Consider the following 21807-nt stretch of genomic DNA (forward strand, 5'->3'; position numbering starts at 1 on the left):
AGGGGAGAAGAAGCGAACTCGCCTGCTTGCAGCCGGATTGGGCTTCTTAGGCTACTGGACACCATTGGCTCCAGAGGGATCGACCGCAGGCCCAGTCCTTGGTGTTCGGTCCCGGAGCCGCGCCGCCGTCCCACTTACAGAGCCAGAAGCAAGAAGAGGTCCGGAAAAACGGCGGCAGAAGACATCAGTCTTCACCAAGGTAGCGCACAGCACTGCAGCTGTGCGCCATTGCTCCTCATGCACACTTCACACTCCGGTCACTGAGGGTGCAGGGCGCTTGGGGGGGGGGGCGCCCTGAGCTGCAATAAAAACACCTTGGCTGGCAAAAATACCACAATATATAGCCCTAGAGGCTATATATGTGGTAAATTCCCCTGCCAGAATCCAGAAAAAAGCGGGAGAATAGGCCGCGGAAAAGGGGCGAAGCTATCTCCCTCAGACACACTGGCGCCATTTCTCCTTCACAGATCCGCTGGAAGGAAGCTCCCTGGCTCTCCCCTGCAGTCTACAATTCAGAACAGGGTAAAAACAGAGAGGGGGGGCACTAAATTTGGGCGCAATACATATATAATATAAAAAGCAGCTATAGGGGACATAACTCAGTTAGTCCCTGCATTATATAGCGCTCTGGTGTGTGCTGGCATACTCTCACTCTGTCCCCCCAAAGGGCTTTTGTGGGTCCTGTCCTCATTCGGAGCATTCCTTGTGTGTGTGCGGTGTGTCGGTACGGCTGTGTCGACATGTTTGATGAGGATAATGATGTGGAGGCGGAGCAGATGCCTTTAGAAGGGATGTCACCCCCTGCGGGGCAGACACCTGAGTGGATGGGCTTATGGAAAGTAATGAGTGCACGTATAGACTCCTTATATAAGAAAATCGACGACATGCCAAATGTGGGACAGCCGACTTCTCAGCTCGTGCCTGCCCAGGCATCGCATGGGTCGTCAGGGGCTCTAAAACGCCTGCTACCTCAAGCAGACCCAGATGTCGATACTGATACTGACACCAGTGTCGACGACGATGAGTCAAACCTGATGCCCACTAAGGCCATTCACTGCATGATTGAGGCAATGAAAGAGGTGTTACACATTTCTGATATAAATACAGGTACCACTAAAAAGGGTATTATGTTTGGAGAGAAAAAACTACCCGTAGTTTTTCCCCCATCAGATGAATTAAATGAAGTGTGTGAAGAAGCGTGGGCTTCCCTGATAAAAAATTGGTAATTCCTAAGAAGGTACTAATGGCGTTCCCTTTCCCGCCAGAGGATAGGTCACGTTGGGAAACACCCCCTAGAGTGGATAAAGCGCTCACACGTTTGTCTAAAAAGGTGGCACTACCGTCTCCGGATACGGCCGCCCTCAAGGAACCTGCTGATAGAAAGCAGGAGGCGATCCTGAAGTCTGTATATACACACACAGGCATTATACTTAGGCCAGCTATTGCGTCAGCTTGGATATGCAGTGCTGCCGCTGCTTGGTCAGATAAACTGTCAGAAAATATTGACACATTAGACAGAGACACGATCCTGTTAACCATAGACCATATAAAAGACTCAGTCTTATATATGAGAGATGCACAGAGGGAAATCTGCCAACTGGCATCTAAAGTAAGTGCATTGTCCATTTCTGCTAGGAGAGGCTTATGGACTCGCCAGTGGACAGGAGATGCAGATTCTAAAAAGCACATGGAAGTGTTGCCATATAAGGGTGAGGAATTATTTGAGGATGGTCTCTCGGACCTAGTTTCCACAGCAACGTCTGGGAAGTCTGCATTTTTACCCCATGTCCCCTCACAGCCTAAGAAGGCGCCGTTTTATCAGGTTCAGTCCTTTCGGACCCAGAAAAACAGGCGTGGAAAAGGCGGGTCTTTTCTGTCCAGAGGCAGAGGTAGGGGAAAAAGGCTGCAACAAACAGCAGGTTCCCAGGAGCAAAAGTCCTCCCCCGCTTCCTCTTCCAAGTCCGCCGCATGACGGTGGGGCTCCACAGGCGGAGCCAGGTACGGTGGGGGGTCGCCTCAAAAATGTCAGCGATCAGCGGGTTCGCTCACAGGATTTGCAGGATCCCTGGATCCTGCAAATAGTATCTCAGGGGTACAAGCTGGAATTCGAGGCGTCCCCACCCCACCGGTTCCTAAAATCTGCCTTGCCGATTGCTCCCTCAGACAGGGAGGCGGTGCTAGCGGCAATTCACAAGCTGTATTCCCAGCAGGTGATAATCAAGGTACCCCTACTTCAACAAGGCCGGGGTTATTATTCCACACTATTTGTGGTACCGAAACCGGACGGTTCGGTGAGACCCATTCTAAATTTGAAATCCTTGAACACATACATAAAGAAATTCAAGTTCAAGATGGAATCGCTCAGGGCGGTTATTGCAAGCCTGGACGAGGGGGATTACATGGTATCCCTGGACATCAAGGATGCTTACTTGCATGTCCCCATTCACCATCCTCACCAGGAGTACCTCAGATTTGTGGTACAGGATTGCCATTACCAATTTCAGACGCTGCCGTTTGGACTGTCCACGGCACCGAGGGTATTTACCAAGGTTATGGCGGAAATGATGATACTCCTTCGAAGAAAGGAAGTTTTAATTATCCCGTACTTGGACGATCTCCTAATAAAAGCGAGGTCCAAGGAACAGTTGTTGGTGGGAGTAGCACTATCTCAGGAAGTGCTGCACCAGCACGGCTGGATTCTGAATATCCCAAAGTCACAGCTGGTTCCGACGACACGGCTACTGTTCCTGGGTATGATTCTGGATACAGTCCAGAGAAAAGTGTTTCTCCCGGAGGAGAAAGCCAGGGAGTTGTCATCTCTAGTCAGAGACCTCCTGAAACCAAAACAGGTATCAGTGCATCACTGCACGCGGGTCCTGGGAAAGATGGTGGCTTCTTACGAAGCAATTCCCTTCGGCAGGTTCCATGCCAGAATCTTTCAGTGGGACCTGTTGGACCAGTGGTCCGGATCGCATCTTCAGATGCATCGCTTAATAACCCTGTCTCCAAGAACCAGGGTGTCTCTACTGTGGTGGCTGCAGAGTGCTCATCTTCTAGAGGGCCGCAGGTTCGGCATACAGGACTGGGTCCTGGTGACCACGGATGCCAGCCTTCGAGGCTGGGGGGCAGTCACACAGGGAAGAAACTTCCAAGGACTATGGTCGAGTCAGGAGACTTCCCTTCACATAAATATTCTGGAACTAAGGGCCATCTACAATGCCCTAAGTCAAGCAAAATCCCTGCTCCTACACCAGCCGGTGCTGATCCAGTCAGACAACATCACGGCAGTCGCCCATGTAAATCGACAGGGCGGCACAAGAAGCAGGATGGCGATGGCAGAAGCCACAAAAATTCTCCGATGGGCGGAGAATCATGTACTAGCACTGTCAGCAGTGTTCATTCCGGGAGTGGACAACTGGGAAGCAGACTTCCTCAGCAGACACGACCTCCACCCGGGGGAGTGGGGACTTCCCCCAGAAGTCTTCCAGATGCTGGTAAACCGTTGGGAAAAACCACAGGTGGACATGATGGCGTCCCGTCTCAACAAAAAGTTAAAAAAATATTGTGCCAGGTCAAGGGACCCTCAGGCGATAGCTGTGGACGCTCTAGTAACACCGTGGGTGTACCAGTCGGTTTATGTGTTCCCTCCTCTGCCTCTCATTCCAAAGGTATTGAGAATAATAAGAAAGCGAGGAGTAAACACAATTCTCGTGGTTCCGGATTGGCCAAGACGAGCGTGGTACCCGGAACTTCAAGAGATGCTCTCAGAGGACCCGTGGCCTCTACCGCTCAGACAGGACCTGCTACAGCAGGGGCCCTGTCTGTTCCAAGACTTACCGCGGCTGCGTTTGACGGCATGGCGGTTGAACACCGGATCCTAAAGGAAAAGGGTATTCCGGAAGAAGTCATTCCTACGCTTATTAAGGCCAGGAAAGATGTTACGGCAACGCATTATCACCGCATATGGCGAAAATATGTTGCATGGTGCGAGGCCAATAAGGCCCCAACAGAGGAATTTCAACTAGGTCGATTTCTGCATTTCCTGCAAGCAGGAGTGGATATGGGCCTAAAACTAGGCTCCATTAAAGTACAGATCTCGGCTCTGTCGATTTTCTTTCAAAAAGAACTAGCTTCAGTACCTGAAGTTCAGACTTTTGTAAAAGGAGTGCTGCATATTCAGCCCCCGTTTGTGCCTCCAGTGGCACCTTGGGATCTCAACATGATGTTGAGTTTCTTAAAATCACATTGGTTTGAGCCACTAAAAACCGTGGATCTGAAATATCTCACGTGGAAAGTGGTCATGTTATTAGCCTTGGCTTCAGCCAGGCGAGTGTCAGAATTGGCGGCTTTATAATGTAAAAGCCCTTATCTGATTTTCCATATGGATAGGGCAGAGTTGAGGACTCGTCCCCAATTTCTCCCTAAGGTGGTGTCAGCGTTTCACCTGAACCAGCCTATTGTAGTGCCGGCGGCTACTAGTGAATTGGAGGACTCCAAGTTGCTAGACGTTGTCAGGGCCTTGAAAATATATGTTTCCAGGACGGCTGGAGTCAGAAAATCTGACTCGCTGTTTATCCTGTATGCACCCAACAAGTTGGGTGCTCCTGCTTCTAAGCAGTCTATTGCTCGCTGGATTTGTAGTACAATTCAGCTTGCACATTCTGTGGCAGGCATGCCACAGCCAAAATCTGTAAAGGCCCATTCCACAAGGAAGGTGGGCTCATCTTGGGCGGCTGCCCGAGGGGTCTCGGCTTTACAACTTTGCCGAGCAGCTACTTGGTCAGGGGCAAATACGTTTGCAAAATTCTACAAATTTGATACCCTGGCTGAGGAGGACCTGGAGTTCTCTCATTCGGTGCTACAGAGTCATCCGCACTCTCCCGCCCGTTTGGGAGCTTTGGTATAATCCCCATGGTCCTTACGGAGTTCCCAGCATCCACTAGGACGTTAGAGAAAATAAGAATTTACTCACCGGTAATTCTATTTCTCGTAGTCCGTAGTGGATGCTGGGCGCCCATCCCAAGTGCGGATTGTCTGCAATACTTGTAAATAGTTATTGTTAACAAAAGGGTTATTGTTGAGCCATCTGTTGAGAGGCTCAGTTGTTTTCATACTGTCAAACTGGATATTGTATCACGAGTTGTACGGTGTGATTGGTGTGGCTGGTAAGAGTCTTACCCGGGATTCTAAATCCTTCCTTATTATGTCTGCTCGTCCGGGCACGGTGTCCTAACTGAGGCTTGGAGGAGGGTCATAGTGGGAGGAGCCAGTGCACACAAGGTAGTCCTAAATCTTTCTAGAATGCCCAGCCTCCTGCGGAGCCCGCTATTCCCCATGGTCCTTACGGAGTTCCCAGCATCCACTACGGACTACGAGAAATAGAATTACCGGTGAGTAAATTCTTATTTTTATGTATATAGCGCTCTTTCTCCAGCAGGACTCAAGGAGCTTTACAGGCATCAAAACAAAGCGCATAGTATTATTATTATTATTATTATTATTATTATTACTATTATTATTATCATTTTATTTATATCACACCACAAGGGATCCCCAACGTCCAATTACAGAGTACATAAATGAAAAATCAAAACAGGACAACAGTGACTTACAGTTAAAGACAATATAGGACAAGTACAGGGTAAATAAACATTGACACACAGTTGTGCTCATAAGTTTACATACCCTAGCAGAATTTGTGCTTTTCTGGCCATTTGTCAGAGAATATGAATGATAACTCACAAACTTTTTTCTTTCACTCATGATTACTGGTTGGGTGAAGCCATTTATTGTCAAACAACTGTGTTTACTCTTTTTAAATCATAATGACAACTGAAACTACCCAAATGACCCTGAACAAAAGTTTACATACCCCAGTTCATAATACCGTTTATTGCCCCCTTTAAAATCAATGACAGCTTGAAGTCTTTTGTGGTAGTTGTGGCTGAGGCTCTTCATTTTCTCAGATGGTAAAGCTGCCCATTCTTCTTGGCAAAAAGCCTCCAGTTCCTGTAAATTCTTGGGCTGTCTTGCATGAACTGCACGTTTTGAGATCTCCCCAAATTCTGCTAGGGTATGTAAACTTATGAGCACAACTGTAAGCATCAGGGCAGCAGAAAACCATGGGATGAGGTGCCGTCAAGGATGGTTTAAGTAAGAGAAGGATAAGCACATGAGGGTTGAGGGCCCTGCTCGTGAGAACTTACATTCTAATGTACAATGGATTACAGGCATCAAAACAAAGCACATAGTACAAAAGAGTAATATAGAAGATAAAAGAACACGCAGAACACAGAAAAAGCATAATGCAGGATTGGTGCAAACATTTTGGGTTATAACTTCCATGGGTTATATACGCCACCCACAAAAGATACTAAGTGAGGCAGCCATGTTGGGTGCACTACATAGGATTCCCCTTTGTGGAATAGGTCATGCCTAGAAGAGGTCACACTAACTGGGGTGATTGCAGTGACTTAACACTAGGAGTAGTGTCACAACATCACCGTCGGGTCCATGTATTTTTCATCCCATCCACGAGCGTACCAGGTGAGGAAGCCATGTTGGGCGCACTATTAAGTGTACACTGTGGGAGATAAGCCATACAATTATCCAAGGCAAATATGGGAGAACTGATACGTGTGTAGTAGTATGATATACGCTCTCTGGATAGATCCATGTGAAGCATGTCCTAGCACAGCATACCGGTACTAGGCTAGACACTTGCAAGTCTTTCTGAACCAGGCATCGATCACTCTCCACAAAGCACCAGGTGAGGCAGCCATGTTGGGCAAACTACATTTGTTGCAATGTGTGAATAAGCAATTCAAGGAAATTAAGCAATACCAGGATAAGATGAGCAGTGAGCTGACAGGCTGTCCACTGCATCGACTGCCCTTTAATCTACCAGGCAAGATAGCCATCTAGGTCCCATTGTAACACTATGGGGGAGATTCAAATGTTTGAAAAGTCAGTTCGGAGTCTGTTTTTTTCCTATCCAATAGACATGAAAAAACAGACAACCAACCGACTTTTCAAACAATTGAATACTACCCTATATACGTTACAGTGGGGCAGGACGAGCAGCCCAGAGAAGTGCAACACTAGGTAGGAGATAAGAAAGGAGCAGCTGAAGTGAAATGAAGAGGCAGTAAGGGGAGATATAAGGAGGCAGCATCAGCACAATCAGAAACACAACGGGCACCAAACAGAAATAAATGGTAGTTCCAGGGCAATATGAGAACCAAATCATGTTTACAACCAAAACCCCAATGTGCACCATAGCATGAGTACGTAGAAGACCTGCTTTATGCCCTTTCTTGCAGATAGTGAATTTCTGTTGTGTTCTTGCTATAACAGTTTATAATGGTTTTAAAACATTGCTTGTGCATGCCTTAGGTATCTATTTATGGGCTGTGTTACATTTTATAGTTATTTACCAACCAATTCGTACAAAGGATGGGTGCCCAATCTAATGATTGTTAAGGTTTATACAGAATTGTGCATACTGTACATGCTTACCCTACATGCCTGGCCACAGGGGCTGTTAGTGACGTTATTGTCGGCAATACCTGCTTCTGACATATAAGTCGGTCAGCTACCCGTGCACACAGGAATATGTAGTGATATATTGGCTTCTGGCATGCAGCACTATTGACATGATATGTCTGAACGACGTAGTCTACAAACTTATCGGCTGTACGCACGAGCCTGTGGTCCAGATGATATATCGCTCCTATGCTGTAAGAACTATCAACAAGTGTGTACCAAGCAAAATAATACAGTTATTAGGGCAAGTAGCATGGATGAAACTGACCTCTGCAGGTCCAAGACATGGAAACACTTCAGTTTTGGTTAAACGTGTTATACCTGTAACATTGAAAGGGCAGTGTAGGGGGTTGTACCATTGTGCAATAACCATGGGACCTAAATACAAGTCGCTGCATATATAAACTGCTAATACTCCCCATACTTTGACTCTATCGTAGATGTTTTACTTTTGTTATACAGCTGAGTGTCAGCTATTTGTTTCTGATATCAGTCATGGGATAATGTCCCTTTATGTATGACACTGATAGTTTAAGGCTGATGGTGCAGGAAGGGATCGCTATACATTATTGTTTCAAGACAGATATGTGGTAGTGTCTGCTTCTGGTTGCCAGACCAATTACCCACAGTTACCTCTCTGCTGGGGGTCACAACAAATGGCCATGTCTGCAGTGGTATTTTATAGCTGATTAGAAATAGCGCTGCATTATCCACTGAGCCAGAGAGTCATAAATCTCCTGTTTAAAAAAAAAAAAAAGAGACAAACTTTTCCTGCTAATGAGTAATCAAAATAATAAAGAAAATGTTAACCATGATTATCATTGTTAATTGACATCTGTGCTAATTATGTCAATGTTGACTTTGATTTTCTGCCAATTTCTGCGGGTTCCTGTTGTGCGTATTTGCATACGAAATACATAACTGATTACTCACAAAGACTGCACGGAGGGGAACGGAGGCTGAATTATTGTTTTTCTGATGCTTTGTTGGATGGTGGCACTCCATTAAGTATTTAAAGCTCTCCAGTGCTTCATTATACATCCTGACAAAACAGCATTATGTGCTGTATAGCAAACATACCACACATTGCAGGTGGCGTCAAGTCAGACATAGCTGCGCAAAACCTCTGCGGGCCATAGATCAAATGTAAAATGGCACGCTTCTTTGCATGGTTGGGAATTACATGGTTATGTATCTTTCAAGGCTGGAATTTCATCATAGATTTCACCTGCTCCTCTGTTATCAACAGTGCAAGCAGGATCCTTACTGCAGCAACTCAGCCTCAATGACAGCGAACACTGCTTCTCCAATACAATCTGTATAATACACAGGAGCAGTTGGTAAGAAAACAGTGACACAATTACAGCATCAGCACTAAGCTCTAATCATGATTTTGATTTCTTTCTCATTGTAAATTCTACTCGTACTGTGGAACCAGCTGTGATATCCTTTATGTTGTGAGATTAAACTGCAGCTTCAGTCACCATGGCGACATAATAAAAAATGCTGCCTGCATTGTGGGGGGGCGATCAACCTATAATCTAGACTTGGAACCCTTATAATGAAGCTTATTTTGCCGGATAATTTCATTAAAGGGTCTACATGAACCAACAGTCTCTTCTTCCTCATGGATAACTGGTAAAATTACTCAGTAGTGATACTGAATTTCCATCTCCCAGAACTGATGTGTTACAGATAGAGTAGCTGCAACAGATTGCAGTTGCCATTTTCTTGCACCTTAGGAATGCGGCGAAGTAGCTCTTTAGGTGGCGGTATTCTGGTCCACGTTGTTTTTTTTTTTTTTATTATGCCTTAATTGCAGTGCATCAAAGGCGCCCAAAACTTTACTTGTAATTTCATTTTCAGGTGCCGAAAGCCTGATTCATTCAGTGCCTCTGTTTTAAAGGTGTGTCTGAGTATATTAGAGATCATTCAGCAATGGTTTGCCTTATTGATCAGTGAGTTTTGGCACTTAGATCTGGTACTTCTGCCAAGATTGTGTCACTAGTTTCCCAACATACAGTTAGGTCCATATATATTTGGACACAGACACAAAATGTTATTTTAGCTGTTTACCAGAACATATTCAAGTTATAGTTATATAAAGAATGTGGCTTTAAAGTGCACATTATCAGCTTTAATTTGAGGGTATTCACATAGAAATTGGAGGAGGGGTTTAGGAATTACAGCTGTTTAATATGTAGCCCCCTCTTTTTTTCAAGTGACCAAAAGTATTTGGTCAATTAACTCAAAAGTTGTTTCATAGACAGGTTTTGGCTATACCTTTGCTATGTCACTTTCATTTAAGCAGGAAAATGTGTGGAGTTGGTTCCAAGAGTGGCAATTGCATTTGGAAGCTGTTGCTGTGAACCCACAACATGTGGTGAAAGCAGCAAGTTAAATAAGACATCCTTAGGTAGCAGAAACATCAAAAAAATCCATCAGGGAAATAGTGGGAACTTTTTGAGTGGCCAAATTGACAGTGTGATACATTCTGAGAAAAAAAGAATGCACTTGTGAGCTCTGCAACATAAAAAGGCCTGCACGTCCGTGGAAGACCGTAGTGGTAAAGAACCATAGTACCGTCGTAAAGAAACACCCCTCTACAAGATCCAGCCAAGTTAAGAACACTGGAGGTAGACATATCTTTATCCAAGTTTACTATAAAGAAAGGACTTCATGAGAGCAAATACAGATGGTCTACCACAAGGCGGAAACCATTAGGCCAGATTAGACTTTGCCCAAAAATATCTAAAAAAGCAGGCCCAATTCTTTGGACAGATAGAACTAAAGGGGCATACACACATTGAGGTTTGTGCTTAACTTTTGTGCTAATCGATTTAGACTAGGCAATTTCCCTTGAACTTCCCGGTGACTAGATCGCGCATACACATGTAGCGATGTGTGCTAAGCGATTTGTGCTAAGCAAAAAAAAAAAAGTTTTTTATTTTAAATAGTGGTTTGGGTGACGTAGATCGCGATCGCTCATTCTATACACACGGAGCGATTTGAACTCACTTGCTAAGCAATCTGACTAGATCTTTTCTAAGCAATCCCGACAGATCGCTTAGAAAAGAGGAAAAAATTGCCTCGTGTGTATGCCCCATAGGGTCAACCTGTACCAGAATGATGGTAAGAAAAAAGTATGTACAGTAGAAGGCTTGTATTGGCTCATGATCCAAAACATACCACCTCATCCGCTAAAGATGGTGAAGGCAGTGTGGTGGCATAGGTTTGTGTGGCAGCCATTGACACTGAGTTACTGGTGTTTTATTGATAATGTGACAGAAGCAGCCACTGAATTCTGAAGTGTATCGGGATATACTCTGCTCAAAGTCAGCAGAGTTGATTGGACAGCGCTTCACAATACAGATAGGCAATGACCCGAAAGCAACCCCTAAGTTCTTAAGGCAAAGAAGTTGAATATTCTGCAGTGGGCGAGTCAGTAACTTGATCTCAACCTGATAGAGCATGAATTTCACTTGCCTGAAGGCAGAAATACCCATAAACAAACAACAACTGAAGGCATCTGCAGTAAAGGCCTGGCAAATTATTATATTTATTTATAGTTTCCTATATAGGACAGCATATTCCATTGCGCTTTACAATTGGAAACAACAGTGATAAAACAAAATGGGTAATAACAGACAGCCATAGCGGTAGGAAGGCCCTGCTCGCAAGCTTACAATCTACAGGGAATTAGGAAGGATACACAGTGATAGGCACTATCTATAGCATAGCGGTCCCACTAGATTGTATACAGTCCTGATGGGATGTAATTAGATATGAATGCTTCCAAAGGTTATGTGGGCAGTTCATGAGGTATAGATTGAGAAATGCAGAGGACCGAAGACTGAGCCTTGCGGTACTCCGACTGATAGAGGTAGCGAAGTGGAGGTGGAATCTGAGAAGCAGCCATTGAATTAGTGATTAGATAGGATGAGAACCAAGAAAGAGCTGGGTCCTGAAGACCTAGGGATCGTAGTGTTTGTATGAGAAGAGTGGTCAACAGTGTCAAAAGCAGCAGAGAGATCTAGAAGAATACGAAGTGAGTAATTTCCTTTCAATCTAGCAGTGACCTGATCATTCACTACTTTAGTCAGTGCTGTCTCTGAACGAAAGCCTGCCTGAATTGGGTCCAATAAGTGGGAGTTAAGAAAGTGTGTGAGACTAGTTTAGGCAAGTCTCTCAAGTAGCTTGGAGAGGCATGGGAGCTGATAGATGGGCACGTTAGTTAGAGAGAGTGAGTTTGGGTTAGAATTGTGTTTTTTCAGAATAGGAGTAATCACTGCATGCTTGAACAGTGAAGGAAAGAGGGATGCGGTCAAGATCCCGCCGGACGGGATCCCGGCGGTCGAAATACCGACACCAGAATCCCGACCAGCACAATCCCGACATATTCTCCCTCTGTGGGTGTTCACGACACCCATAGAGGGAGAATAAATTGCCCGCAGCGTGGTGAGCGCAGTGAGCCCGCAAGGGGTTGCGTTCCGCTCGCCACCCCTGTCGGGATTGTGCTGGTCGGGATTCCGGTGTCGGTATTTCGACTGCCGGGATCCCATTCAGCGGGATTTCGTACTGATCCCAGGAAAGATACCAATAGAGGGAGAGATTACAGATTTTAGTTAAGGTAGGGATAAGCAATAAGGGATACGTTTTACTTGTGAGGGTATAGGATCAAGAGGTGAGGTAGTGGAGTAGTAGAATGAGAAGAGTGTTGATACTTCACTTGTGGAGAATTGAGCAGGTTACTGGCTGAGAAAGAGCATACCATTTCATCTCGTATTTTATCAATCTTTTCAACTAGTGAGTCAGTTAGCCATGAAAAGGAAGACAACAGTTGTCCGGTTGTTCAAGGAGGTAATGCCTTCAATACGCAAGTATCATTTTACCTTTTATCCTGCCAACGTTCCTGTTTCAATAGTGCCTTGCTAAAGTATTCCCCCCCCCTCCCTTGGCTTTTTACCTATTTTGTTACATTACAACCTGTCATTATTTTTTTATTTTTTATTTATCTGAATTTTGTGATGGATCTGCCCAAAATAGTCTAAGTTGGGGAAGTGAAATGAAAAAAATGTATATATAATATTGGCATGTGCATACAGTATGTATTCACCCCCTTTGTTATGAAGCCCCTCAAAAGTTCTGGTGCAACCAATTACCTTCAGAAGTCACATAATTAGTGAAATGAAGTCCACCTGTGTGCAATCTGTGTCACATGATCCATCAGTGTAAACACACCTTTTCTGAAAGGCCCCAGAGGCTGCAACACCACTAAGCAAGAGTCATCACACCATGAAGACCAAGGAGCTCCCCAAACAAGTCAGGGACAAAGTTGTTGAGAAGTACAAGTCAGGGTTGGGATATAAAAAAAATATCCAAATCTTTGATGATCCCCCGGAGCACCATCAAATCCATCATCTTCAAATGGAAAGAACATGGTACCACAACAAACCTGCCAAGAGAGGGCTGGCCACCAAAACTCACAAACCGGGCAAGGAGGGCATTAATCAGAGAGGCAGCATAGAGACCAATGGTAACCCTGAAGATGCTGCAGAGTTCCACAGCAGAGACTGGTGTATCTGCGCATGTGACCACAATAAGCTGTACACTCCATAGAGCTGGGCTTTATGGAAGAGTGGCCAGAAAAAACATTACTTAGTGTTTAAAATAAGAAGGCACGTTTTGAGTTTGCCAAAAGGCATGTGGACGACTCCCCAAATGTATGGAGGAAGGTGCTCTGGTCAGATGAGACTAAAATTGAACTTTTCGGCCACCAAGGAAAACGCTATGTCTGGCGCAAACCCAACACATCCCATCACCACAAGAACACCATCCCCACAGCATCATGCTGTGGGGATGTTTTTCAGCAGCAGGGACTGGGAAACTGTTTCGAATCAAGGGAAAGATGGATGGTGCCAAATACAGGGATTTTCTTGAGCAAAACCTGTTTGTCTGCCTGTGATTTGAGCCTGGGACGGAGGTTCACCTTCCAGCAGGACAATGACCCAAAGCATACTGCTAAAAGCAACACTCGAGTAGTTTAAGGGGAAACATTTAAATGTGTTGGAATGGCCTAGTGAAAGCCCAGATCTCAATCCAATTGAGAATCTGTGGTCAGACTTGAAGATTGCTGTTCACAAGCGGAAACCATCCAACATGAAGGAGCTGGAGCAGTTTTGCCTTGAGGAATGGCAAGATGTGGTAAGCTCATAGAGACTTATCCAAAACGACTTGCAGGTGTAATAGCCACAAAAGATGGCTCTACAAAGTACTGACTTTAGGGGTGTGCTATTTCAAATCTGTTTGCAACAATAAACTGTTCAGCAATTTCTGATGTTGTTTGATATGTTACACGACCCACTTTCTATTTGAAAAAAACCGGACTTAGATTCAAGATGGCCAATTTCAAGATGGCGCCCATATTCGGTACATACCCTAAAAGATAGCCCACCTCACTCATACCTTACTGGAGTATTCAGTTTTCCAATTTCCTGCACAATTTTTTAAACAAAAGGGTGTACTGCGACTATTGACTCACTCTGTATATTGCATTCACCTCCAAAAATTGCATAAAGCAGAGATGCCAATAACAGGAAATGGGAGAGCAGGATTATTATTACGTTTTATTTATAGGGCACCATAAGTGTTTTGCAGCGTCGTACATACGGCAGAAATTAGAACGCTACAGGGTACACAGAACTTAACATTACAGTAACAGAGCACAGGTAACAATTCTCAATACACACAGCTGTAATTGAAGTGTGAGAGAAGAGTGTTGTGAGAACAGGAGGGAAGAGGGCCCTACTCCAAAGTGCTCACAATCTAGGGGGTGGTGTGAGACAGACATGAGGTGCGAACATGCGAAAGGCGGCTTGATGGTAGGACGTTAGCGAGGCATAGATGGCAAAGGCTTGAGGTAGTGGTTTGGGAGAATGGCCTCGAAACTAGGTTATGCAGAAGGGTATGCTTTGATGAGCTGGTGGGTTTTCAGTGCCTGTTTGAAGCTTTCAAAGGTCAGGGAGAGTCTAATAGAGCAAGGGAGCTCGTTCCAGTGAAGGGGGGCAGCACGGGTAAAATCTTGGATTCGCGCATGGAATGCAGTGACCAGGGTAGAGGAGAGACGACTGTCGTTGGCCGACCAGAGTATGTAGAGAGATGAGGTTGGAGATGTAGGGAGCAGTGGAGTTAGAGACGGCCTTGTATGTTAAGGTGAAGAGCGATGTTGCTTAGCTGGAACCGTAAGGATTGAGCCAGAGACTGTACGGCGGGTGAAGGAGAGGGAGGAGTCAAGAGTGACGCCCCAGCAGCGGAGTTGAGGAACAGGGAGGATGATAGTGTTGTCAACAGTGACAGAGGTATTGGGGAGGCTGGAGTCCTGGATGGGGGAAAGATGATGAATTTGGTTTTGTCCATGTTGATAACAGGACTAGTACTCTTGAGGTGGCTAAAGAAGCAGCTGGGTGTGCAGGTTATGTCTTCTAGGAAGATAACCTTTGGGTGAAACTTCAGAAATGTAAAATAGATAAATGGGTGTTCATTGTGTTTAGTGGGATTGATATGAAAGGAAATCCTTAAATTCCTGCCATTGACGATCTCCATTGATCTGGAATAAATTTCTTGTAAAACATTTTAATAATGCAGACAATAGATTTTTTTAATGTCTATATTGAGACCAGGATACTAGATTAGGAAATAAGCCATTAAACAGAGGATACATTTCCACCCATTATCTCTTTAGAGAGGAACATATCTTGTTGCCAAAATAGGGCATGTTTATGGCATTCCATGCAGAGTTGTAGGGTTGAGTCCATGTGCACTATTTTTCGAGAACTTGTGGTGTACAACTAACGTCCTGTACCACAGAGAGCACAGCTTAAATTGGGTTTCACAGATGTACTGGGTGAGTTTCTTAGAACATTTTAACACACTCATTCTCCTGATTTGAGTTTTGTTGTACTGATTAGGTTATGACTGCCGCAATGTAAAATTGGTTTTCATTTTCCAGGTTGTTGGCCACAAGGAAGGTCTAGATGTGATGGAACGGGCAGATCCTCTGTTCCTGCTGATTGGTCTTCCCACCATACCCGTCATGCTGATTCTTGGCAAAATGATCCGCTGGGAGGACTACGTGCTCAGGCTGTGGCGTAAATACTCCAACAAATTACAAATACTTAACAGCATATTTCCAGGTAAAATACAATTTAATTGTTATTTTAATTGTTCTTTGACTCCATGCATGGCCGATACACCGTTTCTCTGTGTTCCACATATAACTGCAGTTTATTTTTGTTCTGGATGTTTCAGTACAAGCCTGCCTGGAAATTACCACATTCCAGCTGCTGCTGCATTAACTCTATTAAATTGAAATAAAATTAAATTACATTAAAGGTGAACTCCATCCTTAGGGAATTATTTTCCCCTGCCAGATTTGTTTGTTTCCCCGAAAGCGAAAGATTATTTGCTCCGTATATGAATTATATCCAATGCATAGAAAACGAGTTTTTCTCTGACGTCCTAGTGGATGCTGGGAACTCCGTAAGGACCATGGGGAATAGACTGGCTCCGCAGGAGACTGGGCACTCTAAAAGAAAGATTAGGTACTATCTGGTGTGCACTGGCTCCTCCCTCTATGCCCCTCCTCCAGACCTCAGTTAGATTTCTGTGCCCGGCCGAGCTGGATGCACACTAGGGGCTCTCCTGAGCTCCTAGATAGAAAATATATGTTAGGTTTTTTATTTCTCTATCGTCCTAGTGGATGCTGGGGTTCCTGAAAGGACCATGGGGAATAGCGGCTCCGCAGGAGACAGGGCACAAAAAGTAAAGCTTTCCGATCAGGTGGTGTGCACTGGCTCCTCCCCCTATGACCCTCCTCCAAGCCTCAGTTAGATTTTTGTGCCCGGCCGAGAAGGGTGCAATCTAGGTGGCTCTCCTAAAGAGCTGCTTAGAGAAAGTTTAGCTTAGGTTTTTTATTTTAGAGTGAGTCCTGCTGGCAACAGGATCACTGCAACGAGGGACTTAGGGGAGAAGAAGTGAACTCACCTGCGTGCAGGATGGATTGGCTTCTTGGCTACTGGACATCAGCTCCAGAGGGACGATCACAGGTACAGCCTGGATGGTCACCGGAGCCTCGCCGCCGGCCCCCTTGCAGATGCTGAAACATGAAGAGGTCCAGAATCGGCGGCAGAAGACTCCTCAGTCTTCTAAAGGTAGCGCACAGCACTGCAGCTGTGCGCCATTTTCCTCTCAGCACACTTCACACGGCAGTCACTGAGGGTGCAGGGCGCTGGGAGGGGAGCGCCCTGGGAGGCAAATGAAAACCTATTTGGCTAAAAAATACCTCACATATAGCCTCCGGGGGCTATATGGAGATATTTAACCCCTGCCAGAATACACTAAAGAGCGGGAGACGAGCCCGCCGGAAAAGGGGCGGGGCCTATCTCCTCAGCACACAGCGCCATTTTCCTTACACAGCTCCGCTGGTCAGGACGGCTCCCAGGTCTCTCCCCTGCACTGCACTACAGAAACAGGGTAAAACAAGAGAGGGGGGGCAAAATAGTGGCAAAAATTATATTATAAAAGCAGCTATACAGGGAGCACTTATTATAAGGCTATCCCTGTCATATATAGCGCTTTTGGTGTGTGCTGGCAAACTCTCCCTCTGTCTCCCCAAAGGGCTAGTGGGGTCCTGTCTTCGTTAAGAGCATTCCCTGTGTGTCTGCTGTGTGTCGGTACGGGTGTGTCGACATGTATGAGGACGATATTGGTGTGGAGGCGGAGCAATTGCCAAATATGGGGATGTCACCTCCTAGGGGGTCGACACCAGAATGGATGCCTTTATTTATGGAACTACGGGATAGTGTCAACACGCTAAAGCAGTCGTTTGACGACATGAGACGGCCGGACAATCAGTTAGCGCCTGTCCAGGCGCCTCAAACACCGTCAGGGGCTGTAAAACGCCCTTTGCCTCAGTCGGTCGACACAGACCCAGACACAGGCACTGATTACAGTGGCGACGGTGACGAATCAACCGTATTTTCCAGTAGGGCCACACGTTATATGATTTTGGCAATGAAGGAGGCGTTACATTTAGCTGATACTACAGGTACCACTAAACAGGGTATTATGTGGGGTGTGAAAAAACTACCTATAGTTTTTCCTGAATCAGAAGAACTAAATGATGTATGTGATGAAGCGTGGGTTGCCCCCGATAAAAAGATGCTAATTTCAAAGAAGTTATTAGCTTTATACCCTTTCCCGTCAGAGGTTAGGGCGCGCTGGGAAACACCTCCTAGGGTGGACAAGGCGCTCACACGCTTATCTAAACAAGTGGCGTTACCCTCTCCTGAGACGGCCGCACTTAAAGATCCAGCAGATAGGAGGATGGAAAATATCCAAAAAAGTATATACACACATACAGGTGTTATACTACGACCAGCTATAGCGACAGCCTGGATGTGCAGTGCTGGAGTAGCTTGGTCAGAGTCCCTGATTGAAAATATTGATACCCTGGATAGGGACAATGTTTTACTGTCTTTAGAGCAAATAAAGGATGCATTTCTTTATATGCGTGATGCACAGAGGGATATCTGCACACTGGCATCACGGGTAAGTGCTATGTCCATTTCGGCCAGAAGAAGTTTATGGACGCGACAGTGGTCAGGCGATGCGGACTCAAAACGGCATATGGAAGTTTTGCCGTATAAAGGGGAGGAGTTATTTGGAGTCGGTCTATCAGATTTGGTGGCCACGGCTACAGCCGGGAAATCCACCGTTTTACCTCAAGCTACTCCCCAACAGAAAAAGACACCGACTTTTCAACCGCAGCCCTTTCGTTCCTTTAAAAACAAGAGAGCAAAGGGATATTCATATCTGCCACGAGGCAGAGGAAGGGGGAAGAGACACCAACAGGCAGCTCCTTCCCAGGAACAGAAGCCCTCCCCCGCTTCTACAAAAGCCTCAGCATGACGCTGGGGCTTCTCAAGCGGACTCGGGGGCGGTGGGCGGTCGTCTCAAGAATTTCAGCGCGCAGTGGGCTCACTCGCAGGTAGATCCCTGGATCCTGCAGATAATATCTCAGGGGTACAGGTTGGAACTAGAGACAGATCCGCCTCGCCGTTTCCTGAAGTCTGCTTTACCAACGTCCCCCTCAGAAAGGGAGACGGTTTTGGAAGCCATTCACAAGCTGTACTCTCAGCAGGTGATAGTCAAGGTACCTCTTCTACAACAGGGAAAGGGGTATTATTCCACTCTATTTGTGGTACCGAAGCCGGACGGCTCGGTAAGACCTATTCTAAATCTGAAGTCCTTGAACCTGTACATAAAGAAGTTCAAGTTCAAAATGGAGTCACTCAGAGCAGTGATAGCGAACCTGGAAGAAGGGGACTTTATGGTGTCCTTGGACATCAAGGATGCGTACCTCCACGTTCCAATTTACCCCTCACACCAGGGGTACCTCAGGTTCGTTGTACAAAACTGTCACTATCAGTTTCAGACGCTGCCGTTCGGATTGTCCACGGCACCTCGGGTCTTTACAAAGGTAATGGCCGAGATGATGATTCTTCTTCGAAGAAAAGGCGTATTAATTATCCCATACTTGGACGATCTCCTAATAAGGGCAAGGTCCAGAGAACAGCTAGAGAGGGGATTAGCACTGTCTCAAGAAGTGCTAAAACAGCACGGCTGGATTCTGAATATTCCAAAATCCCAGTTAATGCCGACAACTCGTCTGCTGTTCCTAGGGATGATTCTGGACACGGTTCAGAAAAAGGTTTTTCTCCCGGAGGAAAAAGCCAAGGAGTTATCCGAGCTTGTCAGGAACCTCCTAAAACCAGGAAAGGTGTCTGTACATCAATGCACAAGAGTCCTGGGAAAAATGGTGGCTTCTTACGAAGCAATTCCATTCGGCAGATTCCATGCACGAATTTTCCAGAGGGATCTGTTGGACAAATGGTCAGGGTCGCATCTTCAGATGCACCAGCGGATAACCCTGTCTCCAAGGACAAGGGTATCTCTTCTGTGGTGGTTGCAGAGTGCTCATCTATTGGAGGGCCGCAGATTCGGCATACAGGATTGGATCCTGGTGACCACGGACGCCAGCCTGAGAGGCTGGGGAGCAGTCACACAAGGAAGAAACTTCCAGGGAGTGTGGACGAGCCTGGAAACGTCTCTTCACATAAACATTCTGGAACTAAGAGCAATCTACAATGCTCTAAGCCAGGCAGAACCTCTGCTTCAAGGAAAACCGGTGTTGATCCAGTCGGACAACATCACGGCAGTCGCCCATGTAAACAGACAGGGCGGCATAAGAAGCAGGAGTGCAATGGCAGAAGCTGCAAGGATTCTTCGCTGGGCAGAGAATCATGTGATAGCACTGTCAGCAGTGTTCATCCCGGGAGTGGACAACTGGGAAGCAGACTTCCTCAGCAGACACGACCTTCACCCGGGAGAGTGGGGACTTCATCCGGAAGTCTTCCACATGCTGGTAACCCGTTGGGAAAGACCAATGGTGGACATGATGGCGTCTCGCCTCAACAAAAAACTGGACAGGTATTGCGCCAGGTCAAGAGATCCGCAGGCAATAGCTGTGGACGCGCTGGTAACGCCTTGGGTGTACCAGTCGGTGTATGTGTTTCCTCCTCTGCCTCTCATACCAAAAGTATTGAGAATTATACGGCAAAGAGGCGTAAGAACGATACTAGTGGTTCCGGATTGGCCAAGAAGGACTTGGTACCCGGAACTTCAAGAGATGATCACGGAAGATCCGTGGCCTCTACCTCTAAGGAGGGACTTGCTTCAGCAGGGTCCCTGTCTGTTTCAAGACTTACCGCGGCTGCGTTTGACGGCATGGCGGTTGAACGCCGGATCCTAAAGGAAAAAGGCATGCCGGAAGAAGTCATTCCTACTTTGATTAAAGCAAGGAAGGAAGTAACCGTGCAACACTATCACCGCATTTGGCGAAGATATGTTGCGTGGTGCGAGGATCGGAGTGCTCCGACGGAGGAATTTCAACTGGGTCGATTCCTACATTTCCTGCAATCAGGATTGTCTATGGGTCTCAAATTGGGATCTATTAAGGTTCAAATTTCGGCCCTGTCGATTTTCTTTCAAAAAGAATTGGCTTCAGTTCCTGAAGTCCAGACTTTTGTTAAGGGAGTGCTGCATATACAGCCTCCTGTGGTGCCTCCAGTGGCACCGTGGGATCTCAATGTGGTTTTGGAATTTCTAAAATCTCATTGGTTTGAACCACTAAAAAAGGTGGATTTAAAATATCTCACATGGAAAGTGACCATGTTACTAGCCCTGGCTTCGGCCAGGAGAGTGTCAGAACTGGCAGCTTTATCTTACAAAAGCCCATATCTGATTTTCCATTCGGACAGGGCAGAACTGCGGACTCGTCCGCATTTTCTCCCTAAGGTGGTGTCAGCATTTCATCTGAACCAGCCTATTGTAGTGCCTGCGGCTACAAGTGACTTGGAGGACTCCAAGTTACTGGACGTTGTCAGAGCATTAAAAATATATATTGCAAGGACAGCTGGAGTCAGAAAATCTGACTCGTTGTTTATATTGTATGCACCCAACAAGATGGGTGCTCCTGCGTCTAAGCAGACGATTGCTCGTTGGATCTGTAGCACAATCCAACTTGCACATTCTGTGGCAGGCCTGCCACAGCCTAAATCTGTAAAGGCCCACTCCACAAGGAAGGTGGGCTCATCTTGGGCGGCTGCCCGAGGGGTCTCGGCATTACAACTTTGCCGAGCAGCTACGTGGTCAGGGGAGAACACGTTTGTAAAATTTTACAAATTTGATACTCTGGCTGAGGAGGACCTGGAGTTCTCTCATTCGGTGCTACAGAGTCATCCGCACTCTCCCGCCCGTTTGGGAGCTTTGGTATAATCCCCATGGTCCTTTCAGGAACCCCAGCATCCACTAGGACGATAGAGAAAATAAGAATTTACTTACCGATAATTCTATTTCTCGGAGTCCGTAGTGGATGCTGGGCGCCCATCCCAAGTGCGGATTATCTGCAATAATTGTACATAGTTATTGTTAACTAATTCGGGTTATTGTTTAGGAAGCCATCTTTCAGAGGCTCCTCTGTTATCATACTGTTAACTGGGTTTGATCACAAGTTGTACGGTGTGATTGGTGTGGCTGGTATGAGTCTTACCCGGGATTCAAAATTCCTCCCTTATTGTGTACGCTCGTCCGGGCACAGTACCTAACTGAGGCTTGGAGGAGGGTCATAGGGGGAGGAGCCAG

The 21807-nt window shown here is 46.1% G+C and overlaps 1 protein-coding gene across 1 annotated transcript in view; it reads left to right on the plus strand.

Moving 5' to 3' along the window:
- Positions 1–21807, plus strand: part of MARCHF5 (membrane associated ring-CH-type finger 5) — a 211247-nt gene that overhangs the window by 160670 nt on the left and 28770 nt on the right. Inside the window, exon 4 of the mRNA XM_063962041.1 lies at positions 15554–15737. Coding sequence (XP_063818111.1) covers positions 15554–15737 — 184 coding nt within the window. The remainder of the gene's footprint in view (positions 1–15553; positions 15738–21807) is intronic.

This window comes from Pseudophryne corroboree, chromosome 3 (assembly GCF_028390025.1).
Source record: "Pseudophryne corroboree isolate aPseCor3 chromosome 3, aPseCor3.hap2, whole genome shotgun sequence".
NCBI lineage: Eukaryota > Metazoa > Chordata > Amphibia > Anura > Myobatrachidae > Pseudophryne > Pseudophryne corroboree.